The 24891-nt window shown below is 45.9% G+C and overlaps 1 protein-coding gene, 2 long non-coding RNA genes, 2 other non-coding genes and 2 pseudogenes across 6 annotated transcripts; 1 reads left to right on the top strand and 6 right to left on the bottom strand.

Annotated features, from left to right (window-relative positions):
- Positions 1 to 724: 724 nt before the first annotated feature.
- On the bottom strand, positions 725 to 6862 carry LOC125546541 (annotated as a pseudogene).
- Positions 6863 to 13795: 6933 nt separating this feature from the next.
- On the bottom strand, positions 13796 to 14784 carry LOC125547775 (annotated as a pseudogene).
- A 1027-nt stretch (positions 14785 to 15811) lies between these two features.
- On the bottom strand, positions 15812 to 15914 carry LOC125549810. The gene has a single exon (XR_007301522.1). It is a non-coding gene; the product is annotated as a U6 spliceosomal RNA (small nuclear RNA).
- Positions 15915 to 16265: 351 nt separating this feature from the next.
- TRNAD-GUC lies at positions 16266 to 16337 on the bottom strand. Its single transcript has one exon. It is a non-coding gene; the product is annotated as a tRNA-Asp (tRNA).
- An 877-nt stretch (positions 16338 to 17214) lies between these two features.
- On the bottom strand, positions 17215 to 19084 carry LOC125542509. The gene is made up of 2 exons (XR_007297937.1): positions 18947 to 19084; positions 17215 to 17632 (listed from the first exon to the last, which is right to left on the bottom strand). It is a non-coding gene; the product is annotated as an uncharacterized LOC125542509 (long non-coding RNA).
- LOC125542507 (proteoglycan 4-like) lies at positions 17682 to 22644 on the top strand. Its single transcript, XM_048705564.1, has 3 exons — positions 17682 to 19164; positions 19280 to 19331; positions 20314 to 22644. The coding sequence occupies exons 1-3, from the start codon at positions 18922 to 18924 to the stop codon at positions 22347 to 22349; spliced, it is 2331 nt and encodes a 776-aa protein (XP_048561521.1). The 5' UTR covers positions 17682 to 18921; the 3' UTR covers positions 22350 to 22644.
- Positions 19174 to 23905, bottom strand: LOC125542508. Of its 2 annotated transcripts, none has more exons than XR_007297935.1 (4): positions 23626 to 23905; positions 22979 to 23237; positions 19423 to 19567; positions 19174 to 19337 (listed from the first exon to the last, which is right to left on the bottom strand). It is a non-coding gene; the product is annotated as an uncharacterized LOC125542508 (long non-coding RNA). The 2 variants fall into 2 exon arrangements; XR_007297936.1 differs by having other exon boundaries at positions 19431 to 19567.
- Positions 23906 to 24891: the final 986 nt, after the last annotated feature.

Raw genomic sequence — 24891 nt, 5'->3', positions numbered from 1 at the left:
CACTGGACGTAAGCAGTTGCACAGTGGCACATAATCAGTTGCATAGTAGAACACAAGAAGTTGCACAGTAGGACATAAGCAGTTACACAGTAGAACAGAAGCAGTTGCACAGTAGGACATAAGCAGTTGCACAGAGTGCATTATCTTTATTGGTTTTAATTTTATGTGACAATTCTTTTTTGCCCATCGCAGTAATGAGTGTGGGTTGTTCGCACTGCTTAACGCCACCGAGTGGAATGGTAGCCAACTGCCCAACTACGACGCCAAGGAAGTACTCAACATCAGGAAGAAGCTGGCATATGATTGGGTCACCAGCGTGCACAACACCGCCCCATGGAGGAAGTTGCTGACATACGACAAGGAGTAGGTCAGTAGTATTTTTTATTTTTTTCTGCTCCATGGAGGAAGTTGCTGGTTTGCACAATTTTTAAGTAGATTTTGTAGTTGCACACTACTAGTAATTCCATTTGCAACTCAATATCATCACTTTTGTTGATACATTAGGAGCACTGGACATACAATTGTTCAACAACTAAATATTTAACCAGTTGCCAACAAAGGCACAAATAGCAACTTTTTTTACACAGTGCATGAACTAATTCAAGGAGCATAAATTAGATAAAGAGGAATCATAGATGCTGAATGTGTCCACTTGGTCCCAACATTGCTAAAAAACATCATTCTTTTCCTTTTATGTTCCAAAGTTACAAATGAGGAAACAGAATCACAGGAGCCTGAGTGGACACACACCAGCAGTGTGCTCTATAGATTGGCAATGGATGCATTTGTTTTTCTTCTTTGGGTGTAGCTCCAGCGCCGATTTGTACCATCGACTCTTTGCCCTACCCTTTGTAGTAGACCTTGGAGGATCCCTGGGCACAAAATCATCAGAAGCTTGTGCAAGGGATGCAGCCTCCAACGGGGCAGTAGGACCGTCACGATCACCTGTGTAATAATCATATAAAAAGTTTAGTATTTTGTTATTTGTGCAACCAGCACTGATGTTCTGTGCAACCACACAACACATTTTTGTGCAACTAACTGGTTGTTGTGTGCAAGTTAAGTTGAAAAAAACACCTGTAGTAGCATGGCCCGTTATGGTACTTGGATTGTAATCGCCTATGGGCAGAACATGAAAAACAAGTTAGATTCTTAGCTTGATCCTCAAACTGACACAGCGCACGCAACTAGGCAGCATGTTCTGTTCAACTGGGCACTATGATATGTGCAACTAAAGTCACACACCCTAGTTTTTGTTTGGAGTCGGTGAAGGTACTTACCTGGGTGATGAGCCCCCTGAGTCCTGCCTGTAGGTCCATTGGGAGTAGCACGCAGGGCACTACTAGTTGGGCCTGGCGGGGGAGGAGGTCTTTGAGGGTTGGCATCACCTATAGGCAGAACAGGACAAACAAGTTAGTTGTGTTTATCTTTTGATGCTCGAACTAACACAGCGTGCGCAACTAGGTAGTCTGTTCGGTGCAACTGAGCACCATGATGTGTGCAACTGGAGTTACAGACCTAGTTTGACGGGGAGTTGGGGCAGGTAATTACCTAGACGATGAGCCCCCTGAGTGCTGCCTGTAGGGCCATTGGAAGGAGCACGTGGGGGAGGAGGTGGCGGAGGATGCCGTGTACAGCCAGGAGGGGGAGGAGATCCTTGAGGGTTGACATCACCTATATCCAGAACAGAAAAAATAAGTTAGTTGTGTTATCTTGATGCTTGAACTAAAATAGCGTGCGCAACTAGGCAGCCTGTCTTGTCCAACTGGCTACCATGGTGTGTGCAACTGGGCACAATGATGTGTGCAACTGAAGTTACACACCTAGTTAGATCAGGAGTTGGGGCAGATAATTACCTGGATGATGAGCCCCCTGATTGCTGCCTGGAGGTGGAGGAGGTCCTCGAGGGTTGCCATCATCTGATGGCCCCGTGGCAGCAGTCGGTTTTTTCTTTTTCTTGGACTTGTTCAGGTGGCCAATCTCGGTACGTGCTATACACATATGCTTGTATACAATAGCTTGTGCTGGATCAGAACCACTCACAAACTTTGCTAGTTTCCGAAAATCGTATATCATGTTCCTCTCCCTTATCTGCTTCTTTGATTGAGGAGGCATTTCATCCGGTTGCTCATAACCAGTCCCTGGCGCACTAGGTACAGCAGTAGGTGTCCACCGTCTTAGCAGGTACCTTTCCGGTATGACATCAACTCCAATATGGGTGAACACCTTGAGGATGTGGCAACAGAGGATGTCGTCCTTGTCCATTTTACAGCACTCACATAAATAGGAACACTCCTCCACCCTTGCCTGCACCAAGTAGTTTCGAGAACCATATTTGGCAACAAATTCCTGGTTCGGTCTGAGCTCAAATATATCAGCACCAACTTGGAATGCATTATAACGTCCAATCAGCTCAAACTCTTCTCTGAACTTGCGGTAAAGGTCCCTAGTATAGGTTTTGTAAGCTTGCTTCTCTATTGGGAAGTTGGACCACAACTCAATCTCAAGGTGTTCTGTCCTGTAATCATTGCAGCCTTCCTTGGCAAGGATGTGGTTCTGGATTTTTTCATATTGCTTGACGAAGTTCAGCATCGAGTTGTGTGGGTTCACATATCTTTTCAGGACGGCGTTGAACCCCTCACTACGCTGTGTAGACTGGAGGAAGGGGAAGAACATGTGTTTGAAGTAGCACGGCATCCAAGTTGACCTGTATTCGTACAACTTCTCAAAGTGCGTGTGTGTCATAGCCTCGTACTTCATCATTAACCCAGCCCAATTCTGCTCAAACTCGTCTATAGTGAAGCTGAAGTCAACACACTTGTTGAAATCATCAGAGAGTCCTAGATTCGGCACAGCAGTCAACCAACTTTTTCCTGAGCCTTTTTCATGATGTGCCATCGACAACAACGGTGCACGGTGGTTGGAAAGATGCTATGTATTGACTGCCTCATCGCACCATCCTGATCGGTGATGAAGTTGTCAGGAGGTTTGCCATCCATAGCCTCTAGGAATGCTCCAAAGACCCAATCAAAGCTCGATGCCAACTCCTGCCTCACAAACGCGCAACCCAGCATGAAAGATTGGCCATGTCGGTTTATTCCTATGAAGGGCACGAACGGCATATTGTACATGTTGGTCATGTAGGTGGTGTCAAACGATATGCAATCGTGGTACGCCTCCGCATAAGCTTTTCGAGCTAAGCCATCCACCCAAAATATGTTGGCAACTCTGTCCTCTTCATCATATTTCACCTTATAGAAGAAGTCTGGATCGGTTTTTTGTATATCCTTGAAGTGCACAATTGTCTCAATCAGATCACCCTCCTTTGTGTCATCTCTATGGAAACTTGTACAAAGATTTTTTTTATTGCCTTTGGTCCGAACGGCACCATCATCTCAGATCCATAGAACTCTGCAATTACATGCATCATTCGTCCTGCATAATACAAAAACAAACAGTATATCCTTTTTTTAGTTGCACGAATGTGCACATCCAGCTGCACAGTAATAGGACATGTGTTGGCACAGAAGATAATCGCAGGAAATGGACACCTAGCTGCACCTTTTTAAAAACACTTTGCAGTTTTTGCATACAGGACATTGTGTAGTTGCACAGTAAAGACAATGTAGTTGCACAACAAGCACCAAAAGTGATATACAAACAGCATGGGAAGTTGGATAGCAGTTGCACAGTTAAGCCATTTCAGTTGCACAGTAGTACCATAATAGTTGCATACTGGACTGTCTAGAGAGAAACTTAATTCTTTAAGGGATATAGAAAAACACCACACCTGTAGTCAAGTTGCAGTTATACAAGATGCGCAGAAACTCCTTTTCATCAGGTGAGATGCCTTGGTGGGATCTCAAATATTTGGACAATGAAGGTTTATTCACGAGCGGATGATTGTGGTCATGAACAAAGTGTGTCACCTCTCATCGCCCATCTATCAGCTTCACCAACATTTTCGCCTTGCATTCAGTCTGCTTTATTGTCTCGCGTTTGCGCTTCTTCTTCTTCTTACTAGTACCAGCCTCCTTCAACAAATATTGGAGGTTCTTCTTCCATCTCCTCATCACTGTCAACAGATTTTGGATCTGGAATAGGGTCCAGGACAGGAGGAGCCTCAACTCCTCCATCATCAGCTTTGGGCTTCTTGAACTTGTTACAGCAAAACTGTTGTTTTATCAATTCATTGGTGCGGGGTGCCCGTCTAGAGGTGTTCATCTTGGTAGAGAAACCCATCCGTAGTGCATAGTTGTTGTAGTGATACTTAGCAATTTGAAGGCTGTCAAACCTCATGCCAACATAGGGTTCCATAGGTTGAGAACCAGCCTCATCCTCTCCTTCTTCTCCTTGCACAGCTCCGTTAACAGCCCCAGCTCCTAGCTCAGTCCTAGTTGGACCAGGAACATTTTCCTCAGTTCCCGTGTCATCAAGAGTATGGCTCTCTGACTGCAAAGACACCACTACAGGGGCACCACGGGCTAATGACTGGCCTGCCACATTGTCATGGCTCGTAGGGTTACCATCACGACTTGCATGCGTGTAGTAAACAGATCGACCATTTTCTGTCCAATTTCCTTGTTGTATGTTGGGTTGCTGCTGATCCATATCATGAGGAAGCTCATTGAGATCAAGCATTTTTTTTCCTTTTTTGGATGCTGCCACACACTCCCTGCACATATATAAAAGAAGAAATTGATGTCATCAGTTGGTAACCACAGAAAAGAGTGTTTCAAACAACCTAAAAACTTAGTAAATAGGCAGTTGCACACCATTTTGTGATATTCTTAGTTCCAAAAGCAACATGACTGTAGCATAATCTTTATTATAACAATTATGAATTTTTTTGTTTGCACAGAGTTGTTATATTAGTTGCACAGTTTGCAGTAAATAGCTGGCAAGAGCATGACTTATTTTTACTACAGAGTTTTCTGACTTTTTTCTTTTTGTTTTGTTGCAATGATCTGTAGGTTTCCGTTTTGCAAGGAGCTCTTTTCAGATTTTTCTGCACATAATTGGATGTTACATTTGAGAAGGGAAATCTAGGTGAAAGAAGAAAGAAGAATTGGAGGACAGATTATAGTTATATGTTTTTCATCGCCGTTTATGTTTCTAATTCTGGTATATTTGAACATATTTTAATATGGTTTGCAATAGGTGTGGGACCAGAATATATGTGTGGGACAAGATTATATGTGTGAATATGTTAATATGGTTTGTGGCTTCATTAGCCATGGACAAAAGTTCTTGTGTTTTTGTTGTTGCACTACAGATTTTTGGTTTTCGCTAGAATAGACGTCTCAATTGCCAGGATGCATTTTTCCACTTGGACATTCAATGTTTTTAGTTGGCTACAATAGATGTCTCAGCCGTCCAGGTTGCATTTATTTTAGTTTTTGGCCAACATGCATGTTCAGTTGGACAGTTAATGCATTCAGTTGGCTAGAATAGATGTCTTAGTTGGCCAGGATACATTTTCTCAGTTTTGGGCCAACATGCATATTTAGTTGGCGAGAAAACATGTTTTTTATTTGCACATATACTACAGTTTTTCTAAAGTGTTCACTCACAAACATCTATTGCCAAATATACATGTTTAGTTGGCCAGGATACATGTTTAGTTGGCCAGGATACATGTTTTTTAGTTGGCCAGAAAACACGTGGGGTACAATGCATGTTTTAGTTTTGGCTAGCATGCATGCCGAGTTGCCAAAATATAGGTTCAGTTGGCTGGGATGCATGTTCAGTTGCACATTTACGAATTTTTCGTTGCACATATCTATTGGGCAGTCAATTTTTGTTCATTTTGCAAACAATAACTACAAGTTGGTAGAATGCATGTTTAGTTTTTGGCTACAATGCTTTGTTGAGTTGGCTTTAATCATGTTTTAATTGGCCAGAGAACTTATTTTTAGTTGGCTTGTTTAACACATCCAGGTGGTAGAAACTTGTTTGGCATGCATCAAGTAGTTTTTGGCTTGTTTAACACATCCAGCAGTAACATCAAGTAGGCTGGTGTGATGTGCCAGATTCACCTCTTTTTTGAAGCAGCTTCTCCATGGATTTGTCCTAGATCTATGGAGAAGGGGGTTTACATATGCCTATGCAGTAGAAGAAAGGGGGAAGTGAAGAGGGACAGAGGGGGCTTACCTACTTGATCTTACTGCCTAGTATGGCTCTGACCACCCTGCCCTTAGATCTTCTTTTTTGAAGCAGCTCCTTCTACTTTGGGGCTCCCATGGCGGCTGTGTAGGAGGAGGAAGAAGGGCTGGGGCGATTCTGTTGGATCTGCTTCTGGCGTGGAGAAGAAGAAGACAGTGTGGGAGGGGCTGAGGCGTGGGGGCGAGTGGGGCGTGGGTGCGAGCTCGGGACAGCTGGACACGTGGGGCGGTTTCTGTTGGTGGCCGCTCGATCGGTCTATTTTGGTGGCTAGTCGATCAGTCGGGTAGGTGGCCTTCCTTTTATGTTTCGCGGGGGACAGGGGGTTTCTCTTTTCAGCCGGCCGCTCGGTTGCACTAGTGGGCAGCCGGCCGCCCACTAGACGCGTCCATAAAATTCATACCAAACTACATGTGCGTGCATGTATGAGTGACAGAGAGAAAGAGGGAGAGAGAGAGAGATGCGGGATTGTAATTGAAAAACAGTAAAACGGAGCCATCTATTAGCCTCCACAACAATTTGGAGCTGTAAACCGTCGGATCACTCTAACGTGCGATGTAGATCGTCCCGAGGTCGTTCAGACGTTCCATTTACCGTCTCACGGGCCGCTGCTCTGCGGAACAAGCTCCCGTTCCTGTCCGTGATTAGGCCTTGAAAGGCCCATGCCCAGGTACGGTTTCTGCCTCGAGCGTTTGTCCATGGCGGCTGCCGTCCCTTCTCTCTTTCTCTCTCCGCAGGCGGCGGCAATGGCCGTGGCGTACGGGAGAGACGAGCACAAAAAAAACGGGACTTCGCCGATAGGACAGCGACGGGTGTGTGCGACCTAATAACCTTCAGGTTCTACATCGACATACCCCATCACAGCCGGCCAGGTCAGATCCCCTTGTGGGCAGGATGGATGAACCAGAGGTGAGGAGGTAAGAATGAAGATTGATGGAGTAGATGCCCCCCCCCCCGTTCAGAGCATCTCCAACAGGCGCCGGTCACGCCGCGCGCAAAAAACAGATATGTCGCGCGCGCATCGCCTGGTTTGGTGCGGCGCGCAGCGCTGGCTCCAGCAATCGTGCTAAAATGCAGCGCGCGCGCGCCGCTCCAGCAGCGCGCGCGACTCGCCGGTGCATTGCATATGGCATTTTCAACACAAAATGATGAACATTTTCATCACAATAAAAATTTTACACAAACAAGTTGATGAAGTTCATGCCCACGAGTTTAAAATCATGCCCACAAGTTCATCCAACCAAGTTCAAAATGCAAATCAAGTTCGATACACAAATGAAAGACACATCATTCCTCGTCCTCGTCTTCGTCCTCGTCCTCATCTTCGGAAGACGATTCTTCCGCCTCCGAAGATGAATCTTCCTCCCTCTCCTCATCGCGCACCGCATCACGTGAAGCTCCGACGATGTTGGCAAGATCTTCAACAGCATCTTCATGGGAATGTCACATCGAAAGACATTCCGCCCATGGCGGCCGGAGGTGCACCCATGCCTCCCATGAGAGAAGCAAAACTCATGCCTCCCATGGTGACCATAGCGTCGGGGGTGCTCCAAAGCCAGCCATGCCTCCCATTGCACCTAAACCGCCCACGGTACCTCCGAAGCCACCCATGCCACCCATGGCGCTGAGGCCACCGCCACCCATTGCACAAACCATGGCTCTTTTTGGGATCAAGACTTCTTGTTGGGCAAGATTGACATACTCCTTTTACGCCTCATTGAGGTTAGTTGTGTCCAAGAAGAACAAGTTCTTCTCCCATTCCAACAACCTAGTTCGCTCCTCATTGCTCACCTTCCTCTCCTCCAAAGCCACCTTCCTCTCCTCGGCCTCCACCCTCCTCTCCTCGGCCGCCAACCTCCTCTCCTCGGCCGCGGCATCTTGGGTCCTCCTCTCCTCGGCCGCCACCCTCGCTTCCATTTGTCGCTCAAATGCAAATCATCCAAATCTTCACACTTCTTCCATTTCTCATCATTCTTCAACACTTCATAGCAATGAGACAAAGTAAATACCCTTCCTTTCTTGATCTTCCCCTTCTTGGTTTTCCTCTCCTCTTCTTTGAACAATTTTTGCGCAATGTTGTACTACATGAAAACAAAGCAAGTTAGCACCAACAACAAGCAAAACAAAGCAAGTTAGCACCAACATGTAAGATGGCATGGCACTTACTCTATCGTCCTCATTTGTGCCACTTGGGTTCAACTTGTCAATCGCCTTTTGACAGGCCGCCCACCTTTGACAATCCGAGTTGATTGTCGACCACCGGGACCTAAGTGATCGGTTGGAGCGGTCAATTCCACTCACGTTGCGAGTATCAAAGTGTTCCTTCATCCGGTTCCAATAAGCATCTCTACTTTGATCACCTCCAACGGATGGATCCCTCGACACTTGCAACCAAGTATTGCATAGTAAGATGTCATCGGTGTTGGTGTAATTGCCCGCTCTTCCTTTTGGTGCATTGACAATGCCCTCACCCTCCTCGTCCACCTCGAACTCATGGTCTTCAAAATGCATGTCATTGGTTTGAGACCAATGCGAATTGTTGGAGCCAACACCCATCGTTGACATGTATGCATCATCATTGAGACTACAAATTTTTTTGAACAATGCAAATAAGCTATCTATATGTGACGAATGCATTCAAAAAATAACAAAAAAGTGAAAAGTTAGAATTTTTTTACCTTGGAGGCATTTCGTCGAACATGTTGTGCGCGCCGGCCGCCGGCTCAACGAGTGAGCTTGCCGGCACTTCGGCAGCCGCCGCACCCGTCGCACGCCCCGCAAGCTTCTTCCTCCTTGCCTTGGAGGTGCCGGAGCCGTCCGCCGCCTTGTTTTTCTTCGCCGATGTCTTGCCCTTCTTTGGTCGCGTCGCATTGGGGAGCTTTGAGGAGGAGGGGCGGCGGCTCGGGCCGGCGCCGGCGCGACGCCACCCGCCACCGAGGTCATCCGCGGCAGCATGAAGAGGCCGTGCGCGAGGCCGCTGGTCGGAGGAGCTCCGGCGGAGGCGAGGCCAACGCCACCCGGGCTAGGGTTTGTGGCGGCGGCGGCGGCGGGGGGGGGTCGCGGCTATAGGACGGGGTGAGCGGGGTGCCGGCGCGTGCGTCCATGGGTGCGGGTCGCCGGCGCCAGCGCGTGCGAGGCTTTGGAGGGGGAGAAGAAGAGCGCGCAGCGCGAGCGTCGAGTGTGCCGCGCGCGGAAGCGGGTGCCGCAAATACACCACGCGAGGTACCGGTTCCTGCCGCGCGCCCAACTGCTTATACCGCGCGCGCGGTTATTGCGCGCCCGCTGGAGCCATCCGCTGGGTGTCGCGAGCGCTAAAGTGGGTATATTTACGGCGCGGCACATGTTTAGCGCGCCTGTTGGAGATGCTCTCAGGCTGGCAGCAGACTCTACCCCTTCCATTGGCTGCCCCTCCTGGTACCCAGGCAAGGAGTTGATCTCCAAAACCTAGCAACTCTCAATTTGGAGCACTATATTGGATGTGGATCCAATTCCACGATCATTTGATGATTTGAAGTGTGTCAACCCTCCATATATTGCAAGCTGCTACTCTGTTTAAAAAAACTGCTAATGGATATTAGATTATTCCTTGGAGAACCAAATTTTGCTTGATCTGTTGAGATAATTTTATCATGGGTTTGTTTGTCTTCCAGGGTAGTCTAAAATCGGTGAATATTTTAGTCTGATGTGCCTGTTAGAGATATGGTTGGCTAGATGTTTTCAAATTCCACCAATCCTATTTTTTTTGGATATCTGCAGTGAAAAGAAATAAAATTCATGATGGATAGACTAGAACCAATGGCTCCCTTATCTGATGGTACTACAACACATTATAAGGTTGCACAATCTAGACTTCTTAGTATTTGCATTTGACTACATTTGCAAGCCAGGACATTGATGTATAACTGCAGTTTGTCAATGAAATTGTAGGTACTGTTTATTTGCTTAGGCGCGAAGATATGTCCAGCTTTTCTTGTGTTTTATGGGTGGGCATTTGCAAATAGCCAAATGCTGCACCCATGAACATGACTCATTTTCTAAACAGCGTCATAAGCACTATTGAGCTGATCGTTTATTATATTTTTGCACTTCCTCACTACAACTAAAATCCAGATATTTCCCCCCTTTGATGTAGATGTGCTGATATGTAAACATCAAGGGATTCAAATTTTCTACACTATACTTGAGGATACTATTCATTTGCATGTTATTTTCAAAATATATATAACAAATTTGTTTTAATCATGGGCATGAGCTCCGCCAATCATGAAAGGAGAGTTCACAGAATGAACTTGCACACAACAAGCTAATACAACACCAAACCGAGAATCAATTACTACCTAAAAATAAGAAGCTACTACTTTCTTGGGCGAAAGAAACAGGCTCATTGTATATATATCCTCCCTCTCTTCTTTTATTCCTCTATGCATGCAAATCACAGGATGAAGTCAAGTGTACAACTTAACATTTTTTAATGGACATCTTGTGGACAATTTATCATGGTAAGTAACTTGGCCCAATGGTTCTCTATTGACTAATCTTCTTATGGTAGAAAGAAGAGCTCAATACATGCTACAGTCCATAGGGCCTTCCAAAAGGTTTGATCATATTACTATAATCGCAGGTGGCAATTTGCTCCAGTTAGCAGGTTTTTCGATCACTCTGAAGAACTTTAGCTAATTATGGTGGATTTTATATATACGATGTTTGTGTCAAGGAAAGAAGTGATGTTTTAAATACGGTCCAGCTTTATGTAACTTCCGTTTGCTCGATATTTTCCCACTTGCTACTCCTTAACTATTTGTAACCTGTCAAAGAAAAAGAGAGATTGCGGGAGCTATAATGCACTTCACTATTTAGCTTATATTTATAGTTCTAGCTTTTTTTACGAAGTTACCATCTATGTAATCTTCCTCCCTATAATAGAGAAATTGAACCTTTTTGCCGCTCGGTTATCTCTTACATGCTTGGTTGTTCCAACCACCTTAGGCCTTTGATTTGTTCTTTTCTGTTAAAGCTTATCTAGCTATTTAGTGAGGAAAAAAAACTTCAGTGGTTGGTTTTCTTGACCGTCGGTCAGTTTTGAATATATAATAAGGTAGAAGTATTTTTTTCAAAGGAAAAGAAAAGTGGTTGACGTCCTCGGCGTTAATTTTGCATATTCATGTAAATAATTTCTACCTGCTAATTGTATGGGATATGCTAAACAGATTAAATGAATCACTATTTACTTGCTCATCTTTTGTCATGTTATGCATTTGTCTGAATGTTATATTTTTTATAGAACATCTTTTAATTGTTTATATTGAAAAGTAAAAAAGCATAATCATCAAAGTACCTTTCATCACTTCACTGCATCAACACTGGCGGGCGCGGCAACGCGCGTCTTCATGTTCTAGTTGCACATAGTATGTCTCACCTATTTATTCCTTTCAATCATCGTCTTGTATGAAACAAAACGAAGGGAGATGACAGCAATCCACCGCATCCGACCAAAGTTATTTCATCTCTTTATTCTTTCCAACAATAAAGGAAAAAATGAAGAGGGAAACAAAGCTTGTTATATCATGCTTGCTGGAAGTTCCTGAATTAGAGAGGATTGTGGATGAGATAGACTATCCGTACTTGCTGTGCTGATGAGGCGACTGGAGACATACTAGATATGCCCTCAGAATGCTTCCTACCACACGAAAATCAGATCTTCTAACCGAAATTACACCAAGATCACTCATGTTTGAGGAGATAGAGAGAGGAAGGAGAGAACCCACCTTTTGGTGCAGGGATGTTGGAGGAGGATGAGAACGATGAGAGATGTGGCTCGCTTGGAAGTCGGCACTGGGGCATGGGGCGACCGCAACACGCGGGTATTTGACGGCGAACCCCCACGAAACTCTGGGCTGGAAACGGCACCGCGCCATCGGCACCACCATCGCTGCTAACCATGAGGTGTGTATGGTAGCTTTGCAACAACTAATGATGAAGGGGTCGATTTGCTGGGTGGAGGAGACGAAGAACAGGGGGAAATAAAGTGGGATGATAAGGGCATGTACAATGGTTCTATCTTAGGAATGTCATGTATGATAAATGATGAGGTGGAGGAGAGAGAAATCTTAAGAAAATGCTTGTCTTCTCTTATTTAAGAGAAGACAAGAGATGATCTCTTAGCACAATATGTCTCACCATATTTTTAAGAATAGTTAGTTATTGAAGATAAGACTAAGAGATGACTCATTGTAGACATGTTTTTTTTGTTGTCTCTAAATTAAATGCAAGACTGAAGATAAGACCATTTTATCAAGCATTGTATATGCCCTAATGATAGTGGTGTCCGTGGTTTACAGATAGAAACAAATAAACTGGGCTGATAAGATCCCTTTTGTATGCATTCAGAAGGATGTTTGATGCGCCTGATGGTTGTGGTGGGTCCTTGGAAAGTAACATATGCTTATGTAGTGGTTGGTCCCATATGTAAGTCAATCAAAAAATGTTGATATGGCAAGTGTGTTGAGGTGGATAAGTTTGCATGTCAAGAGAAATAGCATAATGGGGACGAACTATTTAAGTATTATAGATTAGTCGTTCGTACATGAAAATGTTGTGGCGGTCATGCAATTTATGGATTATCAAGTTATATCAGTTTTATCTAGATGAAACCTAGGAATACCATGTAGGTTTCAACAATATTGATTTTAACCATGTGGTAGGCACCTAGTGTCCTAGAAGTGCAGATGGTTAGTTGTAACCGGTTTCGAAGTAAAAGTAGCGAACCCACGAGTAGCTAAGGAAATTATCGTTGTCCATTGTGAATGTCGTGGTAGCAGATGCCTTGGATAGGCTTATCGAACGTGGTTGGAGCCAGAGAAGACGTCGGTGGGTTCCGAAAATGAGATTGGGGACAAGCGGATGTCATGCCGGAGGCGAGGAAGACTGGCAAGCACGCCGGCGGATTGTTCCTTGGTTGAAATCTTGGCGGCGAGCGTGGATGTCAATCGGGAGAGGTCCGGCGAGGGCGACTCGCGTAAGAAACCAAACGCATTAAGGTTCATGTGGCTCACCGCACAGCAGCTCCATGTCGATCCGCCCTCGCTGATAACTAGCTAGGCCTTCGTCGTCGTCGTCCTCACCGCCTCAGGCAGCCTCCATCGACCACCGGTCCCGGCTGCCCGGGATCACCGTGGTCGTCGGCTTGGACGACGCCCACACTTACACTTTGGCGTCTTTGTCGCGGCGCCGTACGTGCTCGAAGTTGCAGGCAGAGACGATGGCAGCTCCTGGACCTCGCCTACGTACGAGGCTGGCGCCCACATCGGCCGTTGGGCATGAGACGACACGTCGCAGGTGCGGCTCAAAGAAGGGAAGCCGCCTTGAATTGCCTCCTCGGCGCCGGCGTCCCGAGCCGGAGCATGCATGCATGCATGGCCGCCGTCCATGGCGTGGAGCAGCATTCGCCTGGCCGAGCGACGGAGATGACGAGGGAGGAGAATGCGGAAAGCACGGCAATTGGGGCGTCCAAAGAAGAGGCGTTGGTTGTTTGACGGAAGCGTTTTCGTTTTCCGTGACATTCTCGTTTGACGGAAGCAAGATTCCGGTCCATTCATGCACACGTCCATTCGTTCCCTCGCGGCGAGGCGATCGATCAGAACGCCACTTCGGCGTTGGCGAACTCCTCTCTCTTCTGGTTCACGTCCGCCACCATCTGGCCGAACCTGCACGGTGGGCTGACCACCGGCACCGTGCCGCGCGCCTGCTGTCCAGCACGCCCGCTGCCAAGTCCACCGGCATGCACGTCCTTGGACTTCTGCGCGATGATGACGGAGTTCACCACGTCGTCGTCGGGATGGCACACGGCCAGCACCTGGAACCCGCCTCGCCCGATGTCCTGGGGGTCCACGATCGGGTACAGGAACCCATGCGCGCTCCGCACGACGAGGGCCGCCCCGTCCGCCATGTGCGCGCCGAGGTGCGCGATCACCCTGGCCTTGTCCTCGGCGGCCATGCCCACGAGCGCCGCCAGGAAGACGACGTCGTACTAGGCGAGCTCGTCGGTGAGGTCCGCGACGTCGGCCGTGTGGAACGACATGCGGGCGCCCACGTCCGTGTCCGCGCGGAACAGCCTGCTCGCGCGCTCGTTGGCGGCGCCGCACAGGTCGTAGTTGTCGAACACGGCGTCGGGCAGGTGGCGCGCGGCGAGGACGAAGGAGCTGAACGGGAGCGGGCCGGAGCCGATGAAGGCGACGCGGGCCGGGGCGATGCCGCCGGGCACGTAGCGCGCCAGCAGCTCGTACTCGAGCTTGCTGAGGTTGACCTAGTTGCTGTAGTAAGTAGGGGAAGACGCCGAGGTGGTCCAGCGGGTTGTGGAAGGCGGCGAGCATGTCGGAGTAGTGCGCCTCCAGCCTCCCCTCGGCCTCGGAGCAGAGGCGGGTGAGGCCCTCCCGCATCTCCTGCGCCTCTGGGCCGAGCTTGGTCACGTCCACGGGGCTCGGGGGGGACGCACGCGGTGACCAGCTCGGTGAAGAGCGCGTCGACGGCCGGGGACGGGCTGAGCGACGGCAGCTTGGCGATGGCGGCGTGGAGGCCGGTGATCTTCTCCGCCAGGGCGGCGACCTCCTTGTTCTGGGCAGCCATTTTGCTCTTCTTCAGTTCTTTCTTTTAATGCACAAATGAACCAAAAACAGAGTGTTGTTGGAGGCGAAGAACAGAGCGTTCACTTCTTTCTTTTCTGACGGATTCATCTCCTCACGGCATACGGCATGAAGAAGATAAGGACAGGAGGTCTCGTGCAACTGAAGAGTGAAGACCCACATGACTTGGACCGTGGGACCTCAGGTGTCTGATCTGCAAGTGAGCCTGAGTATTCGTCGCTCAAGTTTCGTTGTGACGCCACATGTCAGAAATGTCAGTTCAGTTCTACTTGTGATTCATGGTGAGTCATCGTGGACGAAAGTCTTTTCTTTCTCCTTGGCCCCAAACAACCATAAAAATATATCAGCGTCTGAGTCAGGGGTGAAAATCATAAATAAAGAAAAGCGTTGTGCCCGGGATTGAACCCGGGTGACAAGCAAGAATACTTACCACCATACTACAATGACTTAACTGACAGTAAAATGCAATGAGAGGGATGCCGGCGACGCGACAATGGTTGAGGTAACCAGCTCTTCTTTGGCGTGTGTGCGAGATTGTCTCGATTTGTTTGTTGTCGTGAAGTCGAAGTTACGATGGCGGGCCCAGTTATTAATCTTCTGTGGCGCCAACTATGCATGGTTCTGTCCTTCATAGTTATGGCAAGATGTCTGATATTGATAGCTCATCGTCAATTTTTTTTGGCGGCTACCAACAATAACAGATATTCTATTACAATTTTTCATATATCTTCAACACCTAAGCTCCCTTGAAATCGAGAACTTTTGGTTTTCAGAAGTTAATACACGCGTCATAGATATTGAAGGAGAAGAAAAACAGTAAGGGATTACAATAAAATTCAGGACCTTTTTGTAAGAAATTATTGTAACACTATTCACAGTGTACGCATAAAGACAAGAAGGGAAGAAATCAACCCAGAAAGGACCTGTTTGTAATCTCCAAAAAAACAAGGGTGTGAAAGTAAGGCCCTGGGGGGCATATGTGCGAGAAGGACCTGCGCGCGAAATGTCAAAAAGATTTGGACCATTTCTCGATTTGTGCGTGTCATCCTTGCGCAGGGGCCATGCTAATCTTCTCTGTATCGTTCCAATTTTATCGGATGTCCCCGAAGGGACGAGTCTGCTGCCGCGCTGAGGCTTATAAACCGGTGCGTCTCTCCTCCGCTGGCCGACGTGGGACTAAACATCAGCGATCAGCGGGTTTGTTTCCCCCCGCCCGCCCGGTGCCTCAGCAGACCAGCACCAGCCTCGCGTTGGTGGGCTGCATTCCCGTAACGCGGCCCATTTCGGTAAAATCGTAATGGAGATTGGCGTACGTGCGTGTACCAGGAGCAAAGGAGGATGAGGTTCAGTAACTTCTTTTCTTTGTTTTGATGTTGATGCTGAAGCCTGAAGCAAAATACCAATGTCCAGCCTCTTTTCCCCTCAAAAAAAATATACCAATGTCCAGAACTACGTAAAAAAAATCGCCGTTGCCGGGGATCGAACCCGGGTCACCCGCGTGACAGGCGGGAATACTTACCACTATACTACAACGACTTGGTTGATTAAATTTGCTAATAAGTTTCTTTGAAGATCTTGAGTGATATCGTGCGTCCGACATATGGTCGGGGAAAAAACTCAAGAGTCAAGACTTATAAGCGGCGATGAGGCATCAAAGACAATGAAAGAAAATGGATGTGCGCTGGGGATGGGGATGGAGGTTTAAGGGAAGAAGAGATTCCTCTGTCCTTCTTGCAGCGAAGCTAAGGAAAATATCTTCAGGCGCCCACATTCTATGGGGAGAAAGGGCCATACGAAATATCTTTGTCAGGCGCTAAAAAAAATTAAGATGAACAACGAAGGATACGGTTGAAAAAATTTGTGCTCTTTTTGGTATCGGAGTCACTTGCATGACGGACACAAATACCTTCTTCTTCTTTTTTTGCGAGGCAAATACTGAACACTGGTTCCGAACTAAAGCAAGCTACTCTATTTACGTCATGTATTGGCAGGAATGGATATGAAATATTCTTACAAATCTCCTATGGTTTGCCGCAGGACTTCCTGCGCTCTTCCGTTGTCCACCCAATGCACAACCTTCCTACACTTCCTCTGCATTTCCTTTTTCATTCCTATGGTTCAGAATCCTTCAAATAGAACAGGGCCTGTTGGGAATGCAGGAAAGAAAAAAGTATCGGCTGTTTTCTTCCTCATGCTGCTCAGAGGTTCAGACACATCCTCCTGAATCTGCATTGATCAAAGGAACAGCAACATTTGAGAATTGGAACAACTTATGCTAGAGTATTCCACGTGGCAACATTTTCCACGATTAGTTGTAAATCATACCCCATTGATGTGGCATCAGTCCACTCACCTCGCTAATTAAACCTTTTAACCGTTGTCCCATTCAATCAATATATGGATCGGGTTCCGCTGTCATCAGATAACAGAACAAACAAAAATAATAGTACAAAGCATTCTCACGCAGAAATAAATAAAGACAATTTGGGCACTACAGGTTCGATATGCGCCCCTAACAGCAAAAATAAATGGAGACAACCGACGAAACCGATAACTGTTAAGCTAGAACTATTACAGACTCGAACACAGTTCATCAAAAGACATTTTTCTCATCCAGCACACAGGCTTTGATCAGCGCATCTTTTATGTTATCCATCTCCGGGTTAGATGTCTTCAGCCTCCTTATTCCATGCCTTCAATGTCATCATCATCATCACCATCTCCTCCTGCTTCCGACATGAGAGCATCCCCTCTCCTGTTATCCTCCATGATGTGCTATGAACTGCAGATTATTTCCGGAAGTAACCCCGCCACATATGATGCTGGTTAAACTAAAGTACAAGTGGTCAGCTAATCAAGTTACTGCCAATTTAATTTAGCGACAGTGTACACACAACTAAGATGATAACACTCAACGCTGAAAAGTACCAGGTCACCGGTAAGAAGAGTCCAAAGAATCATGCAGATGTGACGTACATAAATGAAATCCTCAACAGGTACAAAGAGTGCCCACTCCTCAGATTCTACAGGAGAACTTGAGCTCCCAACAAAAGCTTCAGGTGCAGCCAGACCAGAAGAAAGACATGGTGTATACCTCATTGTGCAGGGACATAGATAGAGGAAAACAAAAGGCCAGCCTCCGGATGTTAAATCATGAAAACATAAGAAAAAGAACTAACATTTGTGATAGTTATACCTTGAAATAAGCTACAAGAACAAACGGAGGAATTTATCAGTGACAGAAAACAGGAACCCCATCACTCCAGCAGGACTGCGAACTTTCTGAATACTTAATACTTCGCTTAAACAACAATGTATTATGCTTCATTTTATTCCAACTCGTTTCGATTCTGCTCCACAAAAATGAAGCATAATACTCGGCACTCAATTCACTTCTACAACACATGATTCTAACTACGTTGCAGCACATGCATTCACTTTGTACTATACGCTGTTTTAAAAGGAAACCCTAACGGACACACCTACGCTTCCTAGATGGCCTGTGATTGGCAATTTACCGAGGTATCCTCTGTCTGAAGTCCCCATGTCGGTCAGGCTGGTGGTACAAACAACAAAGGCACCCTGGACGCCCATCACTCATCCCGTTTGTCTGGTAGACTGCGAGGCTGGTACAAGCAAGGGGCCATGCAGGTCTGATGCTAAACTTGCCTTCCCAGACAAAACCTCTGTGCTCCCGTACCGGCATTCGGCATCTCCTTTGGTTAAAGGGCCAAGAAATGAATAAAGCGAGACATAACCCAGCAAATAGAACAGTGTCCGTTACTTCATTTGAGACGTTTCCCGTGAGTCGGTTTTGGTTACTAGAGGAGGCAGTGTCCAAGAAATAGCTTTCGACTTTCCCTTTTCCTTTAAATAGACGGTACCTTGGCATTGCTGATGTGGCTTCATGATGGCAACACCATCGAAAATCAAAACCCTCCAGATTTACTTCACTTTTACCTTTTGCTTTTATCTCCTTTGTTCTCTCTGTCTTGTCCTTTTCTTTATCTCTGCATCTTATCTAATTCTATCGTCCTGTACACTCATCCCCTAGGTTCTCACTTTAAGCATCTTCTCCTTGCTTCTTCATGGAGGCAGATGACCTTCTTATATTAAAAAAATGAAGGTGGGCTTACAGTACTCACTTGCATACAGCTCCGGCTTCACTTCTTCAACCAGAGGAGATAGAGCTCTGGCCACCATGGCAGGGCTCGGCACCGGGGCGGGAGCTCCTATTGTGAAGGTGTACCATGAGAAGTCCATGATCCTACCCGATGTGTCGAGGGTGCTTGCTTGCCTGTACGAGAAAAACATCGAGTTTGAAACTGTGAAAGATTCGTACAAGGACATACTCAGACTCCAGGTACTTGCTGTCTTAGTTTTTGTGGAATGCCCAGGTTGTACAAGCAGCAGTTGCTTGAGTCTGTGCAAGTTGATCTCACATCAACTTCTGTTTTTCTTCTCTGCCTCTGTTGCAGTCAACGAGGAGTGTTCCAGTTCCATTCTACGACGGACCCACATTTCGACAAGGTAACACTGCATGTTACATAGCTCAGCCATTATGATTAGTTGTTAAGCATGTGTGGTTACAAGAAAGTTGGTTCGTTTACAAGTTATATACACGCTCACTCAAATGATATAGCCTCCTGTGATCCTGTCTCAAGACTCTCAACATGCATGCATGCCTTGTAGCTAGGAAAGGTTGATGCAACAACACCCACCTGAACCCAGTGAGATAAATTCAGGTTATACCTTGTGAATCAGCCCTGCAAAAAACAATTGTTGCAAAAATTAAATAGAATTGACATAACAAACAATAGTTTGAGATCTAAGAAGGTTTTGACAGGGGGTTCATGGCTGGCAATATAACATGCTTAGCTGCTAATATATTTCTTTAGCATTCTGGTTTCCAAAGCAACACCCCCTCTCATTTCCGTGTGCAAATTGGAGTGAAAATAGTCAGGATTTCCTCCACATCATAGTTTGTGCATACCAGTGTATTCCTGCTTATCAATATCTAAACTAGTCAAGCAGAATGTAGTAGAGGATATTATACTTAATAGGTTCCTAGTGTGTGTGTCAATGCTAACGATTATGATAATATTATTATTTAATCAACAAAGCTTTCTCTTGGCTATAAAAATATTGCAGGCAGCACTAGCCTCAAATTGCTCCATCACCATGGTTTGTAAATGAAATGCAACACCATATGGATTATCTCGTAAACATCCTATGGAAATGAATAGCTTCATGAAGCTCTTCAGTAGAAACACTGAAAAAATAATTAACATTTCAAATATAAGTATATCATGGTTTTGCAATTTTGCTAGTAAGTCTAAAATGATGTGCTTTCCGTGTACTAATCCTAAGAATTAATAACTACACTATCTCAGTTTTTACTGTGAAGTTTATGCAGGACTTTTCTAATAGATACTCAGTAACCAGAATAATAAATGATGCAACTTCGATCAGAAATTCAGAATACAGCACTAATCCATCTTCTAAACTGCAGAGTCAAGAGCAATCTGCCGCTATATAGCAGAAACCTACGAGCAGCGTGGGTATCCTTTCCTCCTGGGGAAGGATGTCCTTGAGAGGGCTTCCATTGAACAATGGCTCCGGCATGAGGAGCATGCCTTCGATCCTCCGAGCCGGGCATTGTTCTGCCACCTGGCCTTCCCTTTCCCTGACGAAGACATGAGTGACATCGACAGGGAGAAGAGGAAGCTGGAAGAAGTCCTGGAGGTTTACGAGCAAAGGCTTGGCGAGAGCGAGTTCCTTGCTGGGAACAAGTTCACTCTTGCTGACCTTGTTCACCTACCAAACACCCATCACATAGTGACATCCGACGAGTTCGCCTACCTGTATGACTCGAGGAAGAACGTGCAGAGGTGGTGGAATACAATCTCTGCACGGGACTCTTGGCAGCAGGTGGTGAGGGATATGCAGGACGTGGAGGAGCAGTACCAAATGGAAGAACTGGAGCAGCAGCAGCAGCAGCAGCAGCAGCAGCAGCTGGAGCAGCAGTGGCAGTGGCAGCCAGAAGGCCCAGAACCACCGGCAACATATAGCGGCCGCACCATCCGCATAGACCCTCGAAAGCAGACAGGCACAGAGTCAAGGACAATACTGGTTCCGCCACCCAGCGGCGGTACTATATCATCCTCGTCTTTCACAGTTCAACCTCTCCCCGCAGAAACAACCTCTCATGGTCAAAATTCACCTGGCCAAATAAAAGAAAGTAACTTCTTTACTACCACCGAGAAAACACCAGCACCCTCAAAGCAAAGAAGTCCCACCACTCAGAAACCACCTAGCAGTGTTCAAAGCACCACGAGTAACTTCTTTACCCCAGCAGCCCCTCCTAGCACCACCAAAATGTCTCAGAGAACTGATACCGACAAATCCACCTCCAAAGATGCCTCATCTCCAACCAGACCCGGTCAAGGATCATCCAAAAAAGCTCCTGATAAGCTCCATCTCTCTGATGATGAGGCGGCAACCCTTAGCAAACCTACGCTTTCACAAGAAGCCCCCAAACCCACCAACAAAACTCCATATGCACAACAGCCCTCTGAGCAAGTGAAGAAGGCCGCAGCTGATAAAAAAGATGCTGCTCATTTGCCAAAGCAGGTGGCATTCAGAGACATTCAAAATGAAACAAGCCGTGGTGCCAAAGACAGCACTAAAGAAGGTAGAGAGGCTGATCAAAAGAGGGCTGCAACAGCACCAACCAGGGGACTACCTCCAGGTTCTCAAAATACCCCTCAAGCACCATCAGCTGATCTGAGAGTATCTGACTCGGCACCAATGAAAGAGGGTGTCATTAGTGAAGATGACCAGTTCTCAACTAAGAGGCTCAGAAAAATGCTTGAGCAAAGTGATCCAGCAGTACTCAAACCACAGTCAACAGATATGCAACCCCCTCCAGTACAGGCAGCTGGCGCAAGAGATCCTCAAACTCCAATCACAGCTGATGAAAGGAGAGCAACTTCACCACCGAAAGGAGGAATGGCTGCAGATGATCGTGGTGCCACTGAGCCACGAAAATCACCATCCACCAATGAGCAACAACCATCCCCACGGATGCCAAGCCAATCACCAGCTGGTGAAAGTGCAGCACCTGCACCACTGCAAGCACCAGCATCTGATGGGAATAAGCCGATATCTTCTAAGGATAGTAGCAAGCAAACAAATGAAACATTATATTATCGCAGCTCAGAAACATCCAGAGAAATGCCATCATCAGCCACTGAGAAGAGCATGAGACAACAGCAGCTGCAAAGTGACAGGTCCATTATATCGCCGCAAGACATTGGGAAGCAAGGTTCTGAAGCTGCACCACCGGTGTCTGGAACCGAGAAACTTGGGAGAACTCCAGGACAAGATTTACTAGAGTCTCAGGAACAAGCCTCCCCTGATACTCAGCAAGTGAAAAACAACAGAAATAACAGCAAATCGGATGGCTCAAGCAAACCCACCCAGTTTGACGGTAATAAAGGTGATGTCCCCGAGTCACAGACGGGTGGCCCGTCAACCAACCTATAACACATTTCTATCACGTCATCTGGTTGCAGCTTCGTTGTTATCGTCTTATCTACCTCCCTAGTTTAACATACTCGTTAATAAGGTCCATTATCTGTCACCTTTGGACCAAACCATGCCAGCCAATTTGTCTACTCCACCTGGTATATCGTTACTACTTTTCGATGGTGCATTTCTTTGCTGTTCTTTTCCTGAAAAATGACTTGTTTAGATGCTCCTTGCATTAGTATTGTTTTGAATAATGTGAGTGCAACATTTTGTTCTACATAAGAACCATATGCCTTTGTATTTATCCATATGTGTTCACCTTAGTGATGTGCTTGTATTGAACTTCTGGGCTTCTTTGAAATCATACCTGTTCTGGATAGGCCTAGCTTGCAGCCCCTAAAAGGGGACAGGCTAAGTTACACAGATGCTCGGCAGGCTATAAACGAAAGGCAAACAAGAAAATATATGGAAAAAATTGATACACTGGTAGGAATATGATTTATGATCACAGTTGCAAATCCACACTTACTGTAGGAACAAATCTGAATTTGGTTAACATTTTTTATAGTCAAGTCAAGTGTGGGTATATATGTTATCAACACCATAACAAACAGCAGAGCAGGAATGAACACAACAGCACTTACCAAAAACTTATTCAACCCACGCCAAGGTTCCAGCAAAACAGTCACACTCAACAGTTTGATGCTACCCCTGGATTGATGTTGTACCTGGAAGATAAATCATATGAATCAGGCCCACTTCCTTGAGGATGCACGTCTCCCATGGTACTATTCCCTTTGCCTCCTCATTTCTGGAAGCAAATCCAACTTGAGAGCTTTGTTGGAAAACAGTGCAGAATGAGCTACCACTTGGACTTATACACAGATTACTTGTACAGGTCTCCTGCCAAAAGAACACAAAGCCGCATCCAATTGTCGCCGTGAGAGATTTTTCTTTTGATGGTGTGCTAAACATTTAGATTGGGGTAATAAGCTCATGAAACCGGAGCTTCTTGCCTACCAATTGCATTGAGACTATGTTCAAGCGAACCTTCCTCTCACTCATTCTCATGTGTAAGACCAGAAGGCAACAGTTCATCCAAGCAGAAAAAAAATGCTGTTTCCAGAGCATTTGTTGCCAGTTCTGAATTTCCTTTCCCCAAAGACAGGATCAAAGATCGAGCTCCTACTCCTAGAAAACAAGCTACAGGCTCTAATTGTACAAACAGATTCTGCTCCTAGATCCACACAGCATATCAATTTATCTGTATCAATTGACCGAACTTGTATACCTATCTATGATGCGGGGATGGAGGAGGCGATCTCCCGCCGGCCGATACGCGGGAGGAACCCGCCGTTCTTCCTTGCGCCGCCTCGTGGGACGAAGAGGCCTGGGGGTGGATGCTGTGGTGCTGGGCGCGACCACGGCGACAAGGGGGGAAGATATGCGAGTGCGGCGACAGCAGCGCGGCGGCGCGGCGGCGACCTACACTCCTGTTACGCAGAGGAGGGAGAGGCGGCTGGGGGCGCGTCTATGCGCCGCCCGCAGCGAGCCACACACGCTAGCTGGTAGTGGGCCGGCCCAGCTACGACATGGTCCTGTCACGTTGACGTTATGAAGACATCACGCGTGTTTTTTCTTTGTTCCCTTTGTTTATATTTTGGAAAAAAACAAAATATATTATATTGTAAAAGAAGTAAATGTGACTAAAAGATGTAAATGCGGTGTATAAAGAATGTCCTCCCCACTTTTAGAAAATGTTTCTACCATTCAAATAAAGTATGAACGTTTAAAAAAATGTTGTCGAGTTTCAAAAATGTGTACGTGACATTCTTCAAAAAAATATACAATGTAAAATAAATGTTCGCTAATTCAAAAACATATTTCGTACCATTAAAAACAATGTCAATGTGTATCACATTTAGAAAAATTTGCTCACGCGTTTCAAACAACATGTTTGTGTCACTTTTGGAAAATGGTTTATCCGGCATAAAAAAATGATAGCATAGTTCAAAAAAAAAACTTCAACGTGTATTTGGAGAAATGATTAAACACATATTCTAAAAAATGTTCGAAACAAGTGTTTAAATAAACATGAAATCATATATTTTGAAATTTTAAACGTATATAAAAATGTTTTAGATGTATACAAAAAAATGTACAATGTGTATGAACAAAGTAGAAAAGAAAACATATATTTTGCAAAAAATGTTGATCATGTATTTCATAAATGCTAAATGAGTACAACAAAAAATTCATGCTATGTACGAAAAAATGTAGACATGTATTTCAAAAAAAAAAGACAAATATGACGAAACCAAAGAAAGAAACAAAAAAAACCAGTGGGAACAGAAGAAAGAAACACAAAACCGATGAAAAGCAAAGAAAGAAAGAAAGAAAGGAAGGGGAAAAAGGGAAAGGGAAAGGAAACCCCGGAAACAGAGAAAACTTTGTAGTACAAACGTTGCAAAAACTAGGGAAAAACCAACAGGAGACAAAACTCCGCTCACTGGGCTGGCCCGATGGTCCCACGCTCGCAGAAGATTCCTAATAGAAA

Source organism: Triticum urartu, chromosome 3 (genome assembly GCF_003073215.2).
Source record: "Triticum urartu cultivar G1812 chromosome 3, Tu2.1, whole genome shotgun sequence".
NCBI classification, from domain to species: Eukaryota; Viridiplantae; Streptophyta; class Magnoliopsida; order Poales; family Poaceae; genus Triticum; species Triticum urartu.
Note: the sequence above shows the minus strand (reverse complement) of the source record. Positions and strands in the feature narration are given on the sequence as shown.

Bases quoted from the DNA above. Each gene is read 5' to 3' on its own strand.
- LOC125542507 (XM_048705564.1), top strand. From the start codon at position 18,922: ATGAAGGTGGGCTTACAGTACTCACTTGCATACAGCTCCGGCTTCACT. The intron at 19,165-19,279 runs GTACTTGCTGTC...CCTCTGTTGCAG, and splicing joins AGGACATACTCAGACTCCAG to TCAACGAGGAGTGTTCCAGT. The intron at 19,332-20,313 runs GTAACACTGCAT...TCTAAACTGCAG, and splicing joins CGGACCCACATTTCGACAAG to AGTCAAGAGCAATCTGCCGC.